This window comes from Papilio xuthus, unplaced genomic scaffold (genome assembly GCF_000836235.2).
Source record: "Papilio xuthus unplaced genomic scaffold, Pxut_1.1 DF828780.1, whole genome shotgun sequence".
Taxonomy (NCBI): Eukaryota; Metazoa; Arthropoda; class Insecta; order Lepidoptera; family Papilionidae; genus Papilio; species Papilio xuthus.
Genome location: NW_013529869.1, coordinates 26,291 through 44,643, shown reverse-complemented (window position 1 = coordinate 44,643; position 18,353 = coordinate 26,291). Strand labels below are relative to the sequence as shown.

Sequence of the window (18,353 nt, the reverse complement as noted above, 5' to 3'; positions counted from 1 at the left end):
ATTTAACTGCAAACATATAGCTCATAGATTAGCAAAGGCTGTAGGAGATTACTGGAACAATTTGTTTACCTAAGTACTGTACATAAAGATATACGTAGTTGTTTGACTCTCTAAAACTTTGGTCCCAATTCGGTCCGGTGATAATCATTGCTAGAACAAATTATCATTTCTCGGATTATACACATTTTCACGGCGTAACTTGTCCATATTTATATATTCTAAGTTAATATTGGGCTGATGGTCCAAGTCTTCCTTGGTACACAAGAAAAAAGTTTACGGTTTAACAATAAGAATTAGTCTCTTGTCTCTACAATTTACTTTAAACCAAAACCTTTTGAAACAATTCACAAAAATTTAAACTGAAAATATCTTTTCCCCGTATTCTAATTTCAACACATGATATAGGTAGGATAAAATAAAGCGCTATTATTTTTCGCGTTCGCGGGTTTTTCTTTTGATATGGCGGTCGTGCGGTTATAATGTGGGACCGTCACTGCTCCGCCTCCCGCGGCATAAACAGCAACAGTGCAGACTCGACCGGCAGCGTTACTACACGTTTCCGTCCCACAAAACGAACAATCGCAGTTATTTAATATTAATTTATTTTACCAAAGTGACAGATTAAAAAAGTGTCATTTAAAATCAATTTTAAAGGAAGAAGGAGGAATAACTTGGACATGTATGAAGTTTACAAGTAACTGGTAAGTTAGAATTGTTTTTTCTTTTTAAAATATTTATTATTCCTAACCTCCTTACCGGTAAATTTCATAAATAGTTAAGGATTTATTAAACAACTAATATGCTATTTATGTAGTTTGTGTCTTTTTATAGTTTGTGTTTGTGATTAAGTATTTAGATTTTTATTATTATTTTTAATAATCAATAATTGTTTTTTTGTAAGTAAGGAAAAGATTTGCTTGCAATTTTATGTTTACTCATAATTGAGATTTCTTTTGTCAGTACAATTTGTTTCGTGTTTTTATACATTTTAATATGATTTAAGCCTATTATTTAAATTAAATAAACATTTTGTCTTCTCTTAATAGTTTTAAATTACTTTTAATTTAATTTAATTTTCAAGTATAATTTTGTAGTCAAAAGTACGGTCCGTCTCTTGACTCTTTCAAAATGTTTTCATATATTTTCTTTAGATCTTCAATTAATTTTAATTCAATAAAGCGCGTCTTTAAGTGTACTTAATTATTTATTAACGAAATTTTAAAAACGTTCTTAATGTTTATTGAGTTTAAGCTTTTTTTAAGAAAAGAAAACTGAAGCGTTGGTAATCCATTGCTAATCCAAGCAGGATTACCTAGTCCCAAATCTTAAATCTAGTTATAAAACAGCTATTATCACAAACGAAAGCGGAAGTCAAATGCGGGGAAATTGACTTTGTTCGCTTCCATAAAAATTAAACATTATTTTTATTGTATATAGTTTTTAAAGATTTTATTTAAAATAAAGTAATTAGTGTTCTTATTTTTGGATAAATAAAAATAGAAACTTCCATTAGTCTTTTTTACCCTTCTTTTTTTTTGATTGAAGGGAAATACAATTTTGGTAATTGCATGAACGTTTTCATTAATTAAAGTCGCTATTAATTCTACAGTGATATTTTTTTGATTTTGGCATTTAACACATGACAAAAACTATATAATAAAATAACGGTAAGTATTATTTTGAGACTACAAAATTACTTGTAACTCATTATAAAACCTCTTTCCCACTAGTAACTGGACAGTGTCGCGGCTATCCGCTGAGTCGTGTTGAATAACAAATATTTTTGGCTAATAATAAAAAGTAGGCTCCCATGTCATCATAGTTTTCATAGCTATCAAAAATTCATTAATTAAGGTTTCATTTCGACTCACCTCATACTTGGTAATGGCCGTATTTTTGCCAAATTAATCCAATCCATTGTTCTGTCCGCCATAACCTACTTTCATTATCATGAGCTACTATGGATGTAGAGCTGATATGGATAGTTAATACAATGTTTACTTTTGTATTAACTTTTTATCATAGATATATTAGTAAACTGTGACGTCTTTTTTAAATCTTTGAGTTATAATCAAACTAATATTATAAATGCGAATATTTGGATAGATGGTTGGATGTTTGTTTGAAGGTATCTCCGGAACGGCTTAACAGATCGAATGAAATTTATATATAGATGTAGAACATAGCCTAGAAGAACACATACGCTACTAATTAAGCTATTTTTAATTCCGCGCGGACGAAGTCCAGGGCGACAGCTAGTTAAAAATATGAAGTGACTGATTTTCTCTTTTTAAAAAAGCTCGTTAATTAGTCGGGATATCTCGGTACATAGGAAGTAATGATTTTATAAGCGCAATTAATTAATTTGTGTGTCGTTCTTCAAAATATACATTTTATTTATAAAACACTACTACCGTGGATTCGATTCTACGTAAAAGTTTAATCCGCGAAATGATTGAATTTCTATAAATGCATATTTCCAATGTTACAATGAAAATTTTGCGCATTTTAATTTTAATCTTACTAAGATAAAATATGAATGTTTGGATTTATGGATGGATGGATAAATAGATATTTGTTATAAGGTATCTTCAGAACGAAATTTGGCATATATGTAGAACATAGTCTGGAACCATAGGCTACTATTTAAGTTTCTTTTTAATTCCGCGCGGACGGAGTCACTGGTGACGTCCAGTTCAGTATAAATTTAATTTTCCTTTTATTTTATCAATGTTTTTATGAAATCTGGTAACATTACCACGCTTATGAGGGCAAATGATTGCTTATCATTGTCATAGCAATATCATAGTTACCTACAAAATAAGCCGACCATATAAGTACTAGGGATTATACGACGCGATACCATGATCGATGGCTGTTAGGAAAATAATATTAGCCTTTGAAAAGATTTTTCCGTGAAGTGAGTTTATTGCATTTCATCCATATAGACATGTACAGATTTAAGCAGAACGATTTTATATATTGAAGATACAGAGTTCGACAGAGTAAATCGATGTTCAGTTGACGATGAACATTCGCAATAAGCAAATGAGTTGCAAATGCCTCTATTGGTCATTATTGTAATATCATCCTGTATCTACTGTTAGATATTTATTTCTTCTTTGTTACACTTTTAATGGACATATTATAATAATACAAAATCAACAATTATTAAATAATCTTATATAAAAAATTATCGTGTCACAGTATTAGTTATCATACTCCTCCATAACAGCTTGACCGATTTTTATGAAATTGGTCTGAGAGTCGGCTACTATATTTTAATCCCGCACAGACGGAGTAGCAGGTGATAGTTAGTCATTCTGTAAAAAGATTTTCTCTGAGAAATTACTGCACCAGGGAAAAGAAAGATGGTGTATTATAATAAGTCTTTGTCGCGGTCCGTGCCTGGAGCCATGCCCGTTTCATTCAGTACCATTTGAAGTCGAAATAAAATGTTATTCTTTAATAAAATGTTATCTTTTGTATTTGACATTAATGTAAAAGACCTTCATTAAAATTATATAACTTTATTCTATTATCTCGTTGTTCTATGTGAAATAAATCTACGTTAAAACAAATTAATTGTCATAGTTAAATTCAAAAGGCTAGATCCAGTAGCCGTTTTCATACTTTTACGACCCATGCGAAATCATCATCATCAGCTATATGTTCCCACCGAGGGGCTCGGAGCCTATCCTAAGGTAGGGGTGAGTTAAATCTTTTATAGGGGGTAATTTTATTTATTTAATTTCAAACTGACAAATTCATCAAACTCGGGTTAACGCTCACTTATAATCATCCATTCATTCATAATTTGAAATTTGATTGATTGCCTTGGGTCGATGATCTGTAATTGTATTTGTTAGTAATATTTTCTTCATAAAATAATTTCTTGGAGTGACATGTTAAGATGCTATAAGCCCGCATTCGCACGAGCGCTTTTTTCGCTGCGTTAAAACTAGGCGCTAGCGGCTCTCAAGCGATGAACGCTTTAAAAATACTGTTGTTTCCTTCACACAGTGCGCAAAATGCGTTGCGCGATGACAAAGTGTCGTGTTTTAAAAACGTTGCTGTATGAAAAGTTATTTTGTAAGTGACTATCCATTGTTTACTTTGGAGAGACATAATAGTTTTTGAGGCATTCACAGTTTATTCTATTATATTTGAACGCGTTTAAACGCAGCGTAAAAAAGCGCCCGTATGGACGCGGGCTAAACTTGCAAGATTGTCTGTCGTGGGTGTCTCATTTTGCGTCAAAGAATAAATATATGAAGACGTGGTTCTCCGTTGATTAATCCCTTTCTATTTGCAAACATTCTGATAACAACAACTAATATAAACGGTGACTTATCACACAAAGAAATGAATGTGCTATTCTGAGATACGGGTCAAGGCAAAATTAAATTCTAGAAGTAATGGAGAACAAATTCTAATCTGTAATCAATAATAAGCCAAGGTATTATATTAAGATTATTTTATTCGATATTTATTATTAATAAATTTAAAATTGAATGATAGACGATAAAAATAGTTTAACATATTTTTACCGCTCCAAAAAAAACACTATTAATCGAAAACTTCCTTAAGCCTAGAATTATTTCAAGTATGTTTTGTGCGTAGATGGCTACTTAATAATCAATTAATCAATATTATGATAATAATTTTTTTGTACAAGCCATGTGACCATTGCCTTGAGGAGGCAGAGTTAAACTTATTAGTAAATCGTCTACGTCAAACATTTTCCATTAGGTTTTATAAACAAAAAAAAATCCTACGCACAAATATAAGCAATTACTTAGAGGATAAATATACGTGTTAAAAGCCAATAATATCAACATCTTGGTAGCACGACGTCTGATGTTGTAATATATGAATATTTAATTAATTCATTTGGTAACATTTAATTTGGGCCCGCGTTTAAATTACCCATAAGTTAAGTGGCTCACCACACGGCTTCGTGAGCATTCAAATAATTACTTTTAATTATCGAAATTATACGTAAATATTTATCTTTGTTTTGCTATTGCAATTGCTACTAAAAGTAATACGATATCATAATATAATTTTTACATTTTTGGTTTAAATATATTTAAATTTTACGAGATAATTTAGCACATGGTAACAAATGAAACATTATTTCAATGTTTAAATGAATAACGCTTAATGTAACACAATAGGTGGCGTTGTAATATAGTTTGTAGGAAAACTCAATAACGTTTACGACATTGTTTCCCATTGTATTATTACACACCTGTGTTGATATATAGTTTCCAGATTGAATATCAAAATATCTAATCACTTATTATGAAAATTTAAAGCTAGTCCAAACGATAGTTAAAAATTTAATTACACCCTCTTTTCTCCATCTTATTCATTAGTAAGAAGTCAGCTCAAATGTCATAGCTAAGTAAAGAGTCAGTTAACATTAGTTTAACTTTTCTTCGTCCAAAATAAATACGTCTTTAATGACTGCTGCATTATATATATTTCTAAGAAGTTTCGCAATGCAGCTCCGCATCAAAATACAAGTCGTCTGTTTTGTATCTAAGTCCATCTCTCACTTTTACTAAGCCGCATCCATTAATTATCCACTAGACGTTTCGACAAAGAAAAAGTTTTCGCCGTCAGTCAACTATTATCGGACTTTGTATATTTATTTTGTAAAGTACGAACGAGTTTGCTGTTAAATCATTCGAGTTTACTGACGTCGATTGGAGAACATTTTGAATAGTTCGTATGGTTGTTACTAAGTGGTAAACTACACATAAAAGTATTTATTTTTTATTTATATTCACATTAAAGAGTGATATAGGTCTATATAACACTCGGTACAACATAAATATTCATCTTTTGGCCAGCAATCGTTTTTAAAACAATAAGCATTGTTTTAAAACGTATGTGTTATGTCTAACAATATTATATAATCATAGAAATTATTCTAATTACTCCAAATTTTATTGCTATTATTACGTGAATTATTATAGGGATCTAAATAATAATTAATACTATTGTAAATCGGAAAAAAGGAATAGAAAGTCCTATATCGTTACCACCGCGGCACAGGACCGGGCATTGCGGCAATCGATGGGGGAGGCCTACGTTTAGTAGTGGACGAATCGGGGCTGAATATGATGACGATGATGATGATATCGTTACCATCATCGCAAGAAAACATTTAAAAAATTTATAAAAATATTTGGTAGTTACTCCTTCAAATTCAAAGCGGTTTGCTCTTTCAAAGTTCGTACAAAGGCCTGTGTAACAAAAAGCCAAAAGGGCGAAAAAGTTTATGATTGAAAAACTTATAACTTTGAAGTTGTTATCAAGTGCCAGAAGGTAAGATAAATTGTCTAATTTCTTATTGAACACAAGATACATATTGACATTAAGTAATTGATAAACTTAGCTTGTCCTTGAAGTAGAGCTTCAATATACAATAAGTGTTTCGTTTCGCTTTTTTTCAATCTTATAGAGTATTTGGGGACAGCGAATTATTTTGTTATTAATGTTATTGTTAACAACTCTTTTGCCGAGACTACCATTCGCTTTGTGCATGCCTTTAGCGTTTCATAAAGGGTAAACGATATTAAAAAATTTCTATATTGTTTGTGGTAAACAATAAATGTTTGAAATAGTGCAGATCGTTGAATTAAATGTAGATATTAAAAGATATTCCAACAACTTTGAGAATTGTTTAGAAAATTAATATATTTTAATGTTAAAAAAAAACTAAAAGTATTATAATAATAAAGATTTGGAGTATACAACCAATGAGGTAATGGCCTTATTATGAAAATATTTTTCTCTTAAAAAAATAGAATTATTTTTTTCTGAATGATATAAAAGGGACTTTCTTCAAGCCATTAACTCTACAAAATCAGTTTAGTAGAGAATATGAACACAAAGACTGGCGGCATGTAATTGAACGTGAAATAAATTACATTTCTTTAATCTACTGTGAAGATAAACATTTTTGTGTTCGAGACATCTCATAATAGTACCAAGGTCTAAAACAAAACAATGACGGCGTTTATGTACCTACAAACATAAAGGCGTTGCTCAAACAACTGTCATGTTAGTTTCGCATTACGGTTATTAAAAGAAAAAAAAACATTTTTTGTCTAAGGGAAGAAGGAAATTGGTATAAGGTTACAATTTTTTATCATTAACCGTTGGTTTCTTAGACCAAAGTATCTGTATTAAGCATATCGTCATCCACGTCATTACTATTACTAACAGTGTATTATAAACGGGGACTTTGGTCTCGGAAATCCACGATAAGGGAATTAATTGAATGTTAAATGTTTCAAATGAAAGCAATGACATAAAGTAATATGACATACATACGCTAAAGCACTGAGCTATTTAATATACAAGTAAAAACCATAACACAATTTTTTAAATCGTAGAAGATCAAAGCTCAGTCAGCCGGCTAACGATTCGTTTCGATGAGGCGGCTTACTATTCCAAAAATAAAAATGTGAAATATAGTCGACAAACAAGCACTGTGTAGCTTTCCATGTTCTAAAAGAATTCAAAAAAACATAGTAGCTGTGTATATCAAAACTATCTATACGTGGCGATGCGCACTATTAAAAATACGAATAATTTTTAATAATAATTTGACTTTTCTGTATGCCTTCAAGGTTCTTGATTAGCAACCACAATAAACGTAGAAGCGTAGGTTGTCCTCCCATAAAACAAACCTATGGCTTGAAATAATTTACAGAATTTGCGAAGAATAACAATCTCATATGGCAAATATTGGTCTAAAAATTATGACCATTTCTTTAAGGCCGATTTTAGCCTTTAAGCGACTTACGCAATATACAAATCTACCTGTTTAAGATCGTTGCGAAAAACACGTCGCGATTTTAATATAGCGGAGCATATATAGTTCACATTTTGTATTATACATTCGTCTCAGCTCAGTCACTATGCCTGTACTGATCGAATAGACGACTCGCGTCGACGATTCAATGTTGTGCGTGCAGAGCGCGCGGTACGCGATACCCACAACGAAAGGATCGGACAAGAGTATTTGCGATTTGTGTAGCTTTATGTACGAAAGGCTTAGTAAATGGACGATGGCTGAAGAATACAATTACATGTATACATGTAGTCTTCTTAAAAGTAAATACCGCAGGGACCTTTTTTAGTACAAAGGGCTGTCGCAATATAGAAAAAAGGTTTCACAGTTGACACTAATTCAAAATGTGAGGAGAATGTAAAGGTTGACTTGTGAAATAAACTCGATCAATACTTTTACACCATTGAGGATTTTTGTGTACAATATTTTAAACATTTTTTTTTTAAATTTCTTAATTACTGCACTGTTATGTATCAAGTGACGTTAATTTATTTAATTTATGTAATTATTTATTAAAATTGGTTTCATAAGATTTGTGTTTTTTGTGAGTAATGATCCTTTGTCACGTGCCTTATTTACTTGCTTAATGAATTCAAAGCTGTTGAGATTTAATTATTCCGTGACACTGATGCCGACGGAGGACAAACTCTGACCGTGGCTGCCGCAGATAAGACTAGTTATTTGCAACTCATCAGGCAAGTGAGAAACTGATAGTAGAAGTATATTATCATTGCATACAATGCATATTAATTTAAACATTTACACAGTATTATAGACTATTTTATGCATTAAAGGTTATTTTGGAATACTTTAAGTCTTATAATCATCACCAAGGTTATTGAGGAGGATAAGCAACTACTTTCTGCAATAACGTAACCTCAACAAAGTTTTATGATATGCAAAGATGGTACATACTTAAGGCGATAAATTGGAAGGCCTCACATCTCCGATATGTTTAAAACTCACTGACTAGCGTTTCCATTAAAAACGGCTTACGTTCATACAATTTCTATTTCGAAGAAAAATGTCTATTCGTTATAGTATAAGGATCTTACTTTTCATTTGAGTTTATTTACCCTTAAAAACATATCACGCACCTTCATTTGTACTTATTTATTTAAAAAAAAAAAACTTCAATTCCGAAATTGTTTGGCACTGTTCTTTAAAACTCTGTGGCAGATAAAAATGTGTACAATGATCTTATTGAATTCACTTAACATTTCTTTGTTACAGGTAGCAGATATGACGTGGACCGAAGCAATGTTCAACGTTAGAAACTGAAAATGGATATGACATTCACACCCTGTCCATGACGAGATGTGAGATCTGGCGCGCGCCAATATGGCTAACGCGACCGACGCTTTCTGTGTGCCCGGCGCCACGGAATTCAATAAAGCTTACAGCCGATTGCACGGATACATCGCTATTGTGATATGTATCATAGGATCAGCCACGAACTCTATAAACATCGCAGTGCTGAGTCGCAGGGAAATGATAAGTTCCACGAACTCCATACTGACGGGCCTCGCAGTCGCCGACCTCCTTGTGATGCTTGAGTATATACCATACGCTCTACACATGAATATTAAAATCGGCCCCGAAGTAAATAAGAACACATACGCTTGGACTGTCTTCGTCTACTTCCATTCCATATTTAGTCAAACATTTCATACTATATCGATCTGGTTGGCTGTGACGCTTGCAGTATGGCGGTACATCGCCATCGCTTTTCCTCAGAAGAACAGGACGTGGTGCAGCAAACAAAACACCACAATTGCCATCGTTAGCGCTTACGTGATATGTCCCTTCCTTTGTCTTCCAATTTATTTTGCAATGAATATATCCCAGAATGAAGTGACGCCTCAGAACAACTCCCAGTTTGCCGAAGACTTATCATTGCCACATAATAGAACTGTGTACGTGTTAGAAATGTCAAAGAACAAGGAATTAGTTACCGCAATAATGTGGATATACAGTGTTATATTAAAACTAGTCCCGAGCATAGCTTTATCTATATTAAGTACGTGCTTAATTTCTAAATTAACTACCACAGAGAGAAGAAGACAGAAGCTTCTTAAGAGATCGATAGTTGGGCCAAATGATGTAAGTGTTGATTATTTTTTAACCCTAACTAAGAAACACATTACTATTTTACAACTAAAACCAAAGAATATAAAATATAAACCTAGTATATGTATTGTTTACTTTCTTATCATCTGTGATACCATAGTTATTTGTATTGTTATTGTTTGTCTCACATACTTTAAGAAAATTGCTAGTGTCGTATTAATGTCAAACGTACCAATTTCGTTAAATATCGGTGTTGTTAATTTAACACGTTGAGCGCGACGCGTATTTCTAAGACAATCCAGTTCAGGCCACGAGCGCCGCTTATACGCACTGGTATTAAAGGGCCGATGTTTCCGATCGCAGTACAAAATAGTTTACATTTTTAACGTTATACCTATAGGCTTTGTTTCAACACGTTACGCGCCAAGTATGTTTTTTTTTCTTACCGCTTAGCCCGCTCAGATAAAATTTCTTCGAAATGGATTCGTGGCCGTTATTCTTTTTGCGACAAATCAGTACATTACAGTTCAAATATCACTGAGCGTCAAACATCCTAAACAGAAAATCTAGTGTCAGCCACCGATGGCTGACATGGCGCTCAACGTGTTGAGCGTGGATCCCCATAAATGCTCATTCATCCTGTACAATTTTAAGGATTTCAACATCCCTTCTAAAAGTATAGCTATAATCCACTGTTATATGTTTTGTCAGTGATGTAACCCTCGTGAAAGATACTCTACTGACCTTGACCCCAATTATTTTCACGAAATGAGTCTTATTCCCAATCTTGCTAAGCTTTTAATGATCATGCCAGACTGAATCGTACCAACTGTCGATAAGAATCATCTGTACGCTCTGTTTGGCACACGACTCGATATCTATAGGTATTTACGTAAGTGTACTGTCTATTTTGTTTCATTTAGATTTTTTCTTTATTCTTAATTCTTTTTTATCACCGTAATAGACGTAACGGAATTTTTAATAACTTTATTGTTATTGTGTGTTCTTTGTTTATCGTGTATGTTTGATACACGCATTGACCGAACCTCTTCCACGTTCTTTTGATTTTATAAAATCATTCAGATCGATAAGATTAATTATTAAACTATACGGTTGGCTGTACCATTACGTTCGAGAAAAACAAAAAAACGTCTGTCTGATCAGCTTGTACATTATAATTGTTTTTTAGAGTGAGAAGCAGTGCTTGGCAGAGGATCCAAGCGCAGCGCGGCGCTCCAGTCGCACGGACCGCACGACGCGTATGCTGCTAGCTGTACTGGGTCTGTTCCTCTCCACTGAGGTCCCTCAAGGTCTCCTGGGACTCGCCAGCGCCCTCGCACCAGATTTCTTCAAAAGCTGCTATAGTATGTTTGGTAAGTATTTTTATAGAAGGTGGCGAATGCGCAAATATGCAGTCATAATAAAGCTGCGTGAACAGAGCCCATAGCATTTGCAATTCATTCAATTTCAACATTTGCAATAGCTTAAAAGGTCGCAGTTGCGTTGTCGTTCTTTAATTATAGAGGAGAGAATGTTCATAAAAAATAACAGATACCGTTTATTTATTGTTTATGCTAATCAATTCTTTGAAAATCCATTGTGTTCGAAATCAAGTAGAATATGTTTTGACATTTTAACAAACAAAGGTATTCAAACGTCAATGGTAGTTTAAGTTTTGTGGGAAAAAATAAAATTTTAATATCTGTGTACATTATTATTATAAACAGATGTTTTTAGGGTTCCGTAACCCATAGGAAAAAAACTACTTATAAAAAAGGCTATAATTTGATAATAACCTGGAAAGAATTTCTGACAAAAATATATCCGTACAAAGTACAAAAAATTGGAAAGGTTTCTTTATTACATTCGACAATGTTAATGCACTCACTCGTAACAAAATTTAAATAGCACTGAGCGAGAACATTAAACGATGTGGACACGTTTTATTGCAAAAGTTACAACACATATAGTGCAGTAAATGCACTCAGAGAAGAGGTTTTAGTTGTTTCAATTTTATAACACTACACTTACACTGAAACAATAGCTAAACGAGCTTAGTGTGGATTTCGACTGCAGTGCACTAAAATTGTCATATTTTGTCATCCCTCACATGCTCTAAAAAAAAGGAGACAATAATATGCGTCACTGCAAATGTCTTGAGAGTAGGAACCGACAGGTAGACCCTTCGTTCCCAAGGGAACGTATATATCTTCGAACTAATATGGTATCCTTGTGTTGCGAGAATCCTGTTTTGCACGCTCCCTATATCGTTGACGACAGTCGTCTATTAGAACAGTACAGGCATGGCATAGTCAAATGTATGGAATCGGTCCGCCATTTCAAAATCGCAGGGACTTTTTTCAGATCTTGACAGATTATGAGCGCTTAGTTTTGGCGAATTGACTGAAATTGACTGACTTGAATTCGTGTTGTGTAAGTCGCTTAAACACTAAGATTGCAGAGTTTTGAAGATTTACGTTGGCTTGTGTACAAAGGGCTCTACATGTTCTGTTCGTACACTAATTATCAAGAAAGTATAAAATAAATTAGTATAGTATGAATATTATAGACCATAGAACGTTGGACTATTATTAATACTAAGAAAGTTTCTTTTTAACGGACCGTTTTTTCCTCTTCGCATAAACTACAAGTACTTTCTTTCACATAAAGCTACCAAAATATATCGCAGTATTTTTCGTTTCTATAAAAGCTTTCAGAAAAAAGTTGCTTTCAGGATATTAAATCCTTTATAAAGGCTGCCGGCATCACAGAAATAAGAAAATATAGCTTAAACTGGTACATAAAAGTTGTAAATATTACATCAACTCGTTAATTAACGATGCTCCAGTTGTAGAGTTCCAGTACACGTTTATTTCGAGAAGGAAATATAAGACTGATAATAATGTAACATGTAAGCAAAGCTAATTTACACACGATTTTTTTAATGCTTAATTAAGTGCATTAACTAACTAAAACTGAGACAACCATGAAAACAACACGAAGGAAGAATATAACTAAATACAATACTCATTGGATTCGTAAAAAAAATTATATGTATCTGATTTTATATGAGACGATAAGAATTTTATTCTCTGAAAATTGTTTCAGTTTATCAGAATAAGATTCACGGTGACCTTGTATCAACCTTGTAGTCGGAAAGCAACTAATGTTGACTAACTCTTTAAATCCCTCGCTGTTTGCATTATTAATGACGTAGAAATGCGAAAGATATCGTAAGACAATGAAAACACATTATTTGTCTAGACGTCCGATATTATAAATGGAATATCTTAATCAAATTCTGTATTCTAGTCTACAGTGACAACGATATTCATTTTAAAACTTATCTCGTGTTCTTAACCACAATAGGATTAGAATAATATCGGAGGATAATAAAGGGGATTAATATTCTAGTTAAATTTGAAACCAATGCATAGGAAATCAGAGCATGCCAATAATCGGTTGGTTGTTTGTAATAGGAATCGTGGTTTAGTGCAATCTGTGAGTAGCGGAGCGAGATAGCCGGCACATGTACGATTGAGCAAAGTTGATCGTTGAAATGCCGTGACATTGCAGAAGACAAGCGTGAAATATAAGAATATCCGTCTTTTCCGGGTGAAGTGACGGAGGCCTAATTTAATATTTCTAACCTGTCGTATTAGTTACGTTTAATTTTCGTAAAGGCAATGAATACTAAAAAACGTTTCTGAAATCTTTCTATCGATAGATACATTCAGACTGAGGTATTGCTGGTCGTGGGCCTCCCCTATTGATGACCACGATAACTGTTCCGTATCACATTTATCTATTGCATATTATTTATTGCAAATTCCTGTAGATGGCAGTGACCAATATCTGGAAAATCACTTTTTTTTGATAACTTCAAAATTGTCCATAGGAAACAGATAAAGTTATACAAAACATTTTTATAACTTTGTTTTCGGACAAATAGCAGTATTATGATATACATTAAATGTTAATTATGAGACGCCTACGGAAGTGGGTCGCTCATCCGATCAATTACGGCACATAGGTCCCACGCCTCAGTAAAGACGGGAAAGAGTATATAACGCCCAAACATAGTACAGAAGCGCGTGTAACGAATCCGTGATATAAATATATGTGATCGTGACACCTAATTAGTATCTTCTAAGAATTTTTTTTGTCTAAGTAATATTATTATGGAGAAAATATAACGAACACACTCGTATATAAACGTAAATCTGAATAGAATATGTAACAGGAAAAAACAAAGGAACATTATAATACGGCCAGTTTTCATCAACATCGACAACACCTAAGGAATAACAATTGAACTGTTCTTGTAAAGGAAAAAAAAGGACAAAAAAAATTGTTTATTATACAAGTTAATATCAAAGAAAATCTTTGAGGTTAATTTTATACCCGCATTTTCATAGGAATAAGTAACTATTACATGATGCTTTTAGATAATTTATCGTGAACAATAAATTTTATATTTATTTTGATTTTCCATATGAGTAGTACTGAATTTTATAACAATACGTATAATTTTTCTACATGATGTGTCCAATACAAAAATAACAGCGAAACCCAGTTCATATTTTTATAACAAGACCCAATATGAATTTCAAAATAACTCAAGGCTTTCGTAACAATAAGCAATAAATGGAGACCATTACAGATAAATACATTTATGCGATTTATAGTCACAATATAGGTAATGATATTCCATTGAATATATTTATATATTTCTAGCAAAATTCCGACACATTTGTGTTTAACAAACACAAATAAGTAAAGTCTCGCAAACACAGTAAGTTATGATTTAATTGATTGATTAAGTTATACTAAAATAATGTTAGTATTATACTAAAATAGTGTAGTATTATTGTGTTGTTTCGGGGTTTCAATTTACTTACAATTAGTATATAATACGTGTTTCAAATATCATAAAGTACGGAATCATTAAATGTTTTTATTTCCAAGAAGTAGGCAGCTCGGGCGATGCTTTCGTCTATAAATAAAGCGCAATTAATTAATGTTTGCAAGACAGGTAACTACAGTGTTTTTGCCAACATCAAATATACAAAGTAATTTTTTAATCATTAATATTCATAATGGTATAAACGAATCTGAAATTAGCTAACAGGAAATTGTCCATTAGTCAAAGTAATGCAAAATCATTTTTCATTAAACTAAAAGCAAAAGGTTCAAGAAGCGTTTGAACTAATCTTAATATTAACAGATTCGCAATTGAAAATCCATTCTTTTCTCGTGAAATATGATTAAAAAGAAAGTAGATGAATGGTTAAACAATTATTTTAATTGATTATTTTTCACTAAGGAAAATATTGGCAGTCAATCGTCGATAGTGTAGTAGCCACTTAGTACACATTTAAATCCTCGTATCTTCTATTTTTCTTTGTATCCTCTATAAAATTTACTAGAGAAGCGTATAGAAATTATTTGAGAAAGAAGGAGAGAGACAAGTTGGTGCAAATTTAACTCCCACTGCTGCAGTAGAATTATTTTATTTCCACCATACCATTCCAATTAAACTCTAGGCTTACTTTATCAGGTGACCTTATGGACGTGCTGGCACTGTTCACGTCTTCAGTAAACTTCGTGTTGTACTGCAGTATGAGTCGTCAGTTCCGATGTACGTTCGCTCGACTCGCGCGTCGCATGCTCTCCGCGCCCGAGGAACCACCTAAATCATCCAACAAACACGAGCCCACCACACAGGTAAATCACAATACGATGCCGCTATCATTGTGAAATACAACAAACATTCTTTATCAACAATTTATCTAAATTCCTACCTATAAAAACAGGGCTGATGTACACGGACTACTTTAAGTTGTTATTATTGGCAGTTTTAAGCAATCGACGTGTTGCCGACTAAAATGCCGACAGCATCCTTATTGCTTGAAGCTGCCACTACCGACTTCTATAAGTTGCCTGTGTATGGATACCTTTATGTGATTCCTATATCGGTTTGTTTGGCAATCAATTGTAGAAGTTTATTATTTTGTATAATGTTTGTTGTGTCGAAGTCAAAGTGAAATATTTCTATTCCCTAGGTCACAGGGCCACTTTAGCGACAGATGCCCGCCCTTATTAGGGTGGTGGAGGAGAGCGTTATTTAGTGTCAAGGTAATTTATTATTGTATTAACGGAAAATAGAAAAATTAGCAAACTCTCGCTGGTAACAAATTCCTTAGACTTTTAAATGTTACAAGTTTTAAGAATAAATGCTAATTTTAGCACGTTTGAGAAGGCGTTTGAAAATTATCACATGTTTATAACATAAATTTTTTGAACGCCACATATTCAGGGTTTTGATATTTATTTAATCCTCAAAACTTTCTGTAGTTAAACGAATCAAAAGCCGAATATCTTTGTACATTTATGTAAATTAGATTGTAAGAATAGTGTTTTTGAGGGCTAACTCAATTCATTTTTAATTTTCTTTTTCAGATTTACAATCAGCGAAAACAAGAAATATATCTTAAAATTTCGGTTAGGTAGTCAAACAAAATTGTACATACCTTGACACTGTAAATAACTATAAAGGACTTTAGACTATATTATTAAATTTAAAGTTAATAATTGTACGTTTTATCTTATTATTATATTTTGTAATCATCGAATTAATATAAAAATAAAATATCTATTAATCTGTACATATAAATTATTTTTTGTGATTGTAATAATTGTATATTGTAAATATTGTACATATGTAAATAAGATATACTATGTATAACATATAGTATATACTTGTAACCCTTAACGATTTATAGTCATTGTTAGTAACCGCTAGCTTTCGCGTCCAATGAGCCAAGACGCGAAAACTAGACGTTGCGTTTTGTAAATTTTGTACTAATGAATCAATCTCTAAGTTATATCTTAGGGTCCAAAAGTCTTATAACTATAGCACTAGACCTATACCTATACCTAGACTAGTACTTTATAAATAATTAATTTTTATCGTTATGTAATGTTTAATTAATCACATTTTCTACTATTATTAATTTAATTATCTGTAACAAAGTCAATTGAATTATTATTGACTGAATTATTAGTAATTATATAAATGTTTGTTTTATTTCTATCCCAATAATTAAGTGTTAAAATTAAAGTAAAGACTTAACTCTAAAACATTTATTTGCATATATGTACAATGTGTTACAATTTTACATAAATGTCATGACTAAAGGTATTTTTCGGGCTTCATTTTATAACCGTATTAATTCTAAGAAGAAAGATTAAAAGTAAAGAGAATTATTCGTCGTAACTCCATTTAGCATAAAGCTTACTTAGATTAACCTTTTATGTTATTCTCGACTCTGTATTCCACTAAAAAGCTAATGCGTGGTAACTGACTGCTGCCTTAACTTAAGTCTCATTGCAAAGAGAAAATTAAACTTATGTACTTATGGTTTATCATAGTTATTTTTACCTAGAGTTTATGTAAAAATAAATATTTATAGCACACTAACTATCGCCGGCGACTCCGTCCGCGTGGAAAAAAACATAATAGCCTATGTGTCCTTCCAGACTATATTCTACGTCTATGCCAAATTTCAGCAGGATCCGTTCAGCCGTTCTGGAGATACCTTCAAACAAACATCCATCCATCCGTATTTGCATTTGACATTAATTAATTTGAGTCACCACTAATATGAGCGCTTTTATTTCATTTGAATTATTCAATATTCGCGGTCGCATGTAAAATGAGTTTAGTTGTTTATTTAATATTCGCTAATAGCATTTCTCATACTCGTGTTATCTACAAGCTAAAGCCTTGAATACATTTGGAATGTTCATCTTCGAGTAAATATTTTTTTCGTTCCATTAAAATTCGTACGCACAATCAAAAAATAGAACTAGAGTGATGTTTTTTAGATAACTATTTCGATATACGTCTTTATATTTGAAGCACCGAAATACTATTCCAGAATGTTTTGAATTTTTCATATATCAGAGTGAAAAATTTGTATAAACATAATGGTATAATAATTTCTTTAAAAAAAATAAACGCGATAAATTTAATACATTGCGATACAGTTTTTATTAAACCAATAGAGTAAGTAATGTTAGGAAAAAAACCGGACACTGTGCCGTTGTACTGGCGCAACACTAGCCTTACTAAAATGTTGACGTTTATGTCCCCTCACTAATAATTCGAACACTTGCTTCGTAATGAAAGCGCGCAATTCGCGCCAAATGATTCTAACTAATAATGTCCAAAGTACATAAGAAGTTTTTCTTCTAACGGAATAAACACATTAAATCAATGCTAAGTATTGATTTTTTGAAATCTTTTTTTTATTTAATTTAAGTGTGTCATGCCACGATATAATTTTAAGGTCAGCGTGATAGTGATACAGAGCTCGTTGGGAAAGCTGCGGGCTATGTATTTTGT

The 18,353-nt window shown here is 32.4% G+C and overlaps 1 protein-coding gene across 2 annotated transcripts; it reads left to right on the top strand.

Annotated features, from left to right (window-relative positions):
• The first annotated feature begins 477 nt into the window (after window positions 1–477).
• NGR-A13 (neuropeptide receptor A13) lies at window positions 478–16,989 on the top strand. Of its 2 annotated transcripts, XR_001228453.1 has the most exons (6): window positions 481–701; window positions 9,107–9,976; window positions 11,133–11,316; window positions 15,504–15,670; window positions 16,009–16,081; window positions 16,406–16,989. XR_001228453.1 is itself a non-coding variant. In XM_013327024.1 (5 exons), exons 2-5 carry the CDS (start codon window positions 9,215–9,217, stop codon window positions 16,454–16,456), a joined length of 1,164 nt encoding a protein of 387 aa, XP_013182478.1. In that variant the 5' UTR covers window positions 478–701; window positions 9,107–9,214; the 3' UTR covers window positions 16,457–16,542. The 2 variants fall into 2 exon arrangements, 1 of the variants encoding a protein (XP_013182478.1); XM_013327024.1 differs by lacking the exon at window positions 16,009–16,081 and having other exon boundaries at window positions 478–701; window positions 16,406–16,542.
• Window positions 16,990–18,353: the final 1,364 nt, after the last annotated feature.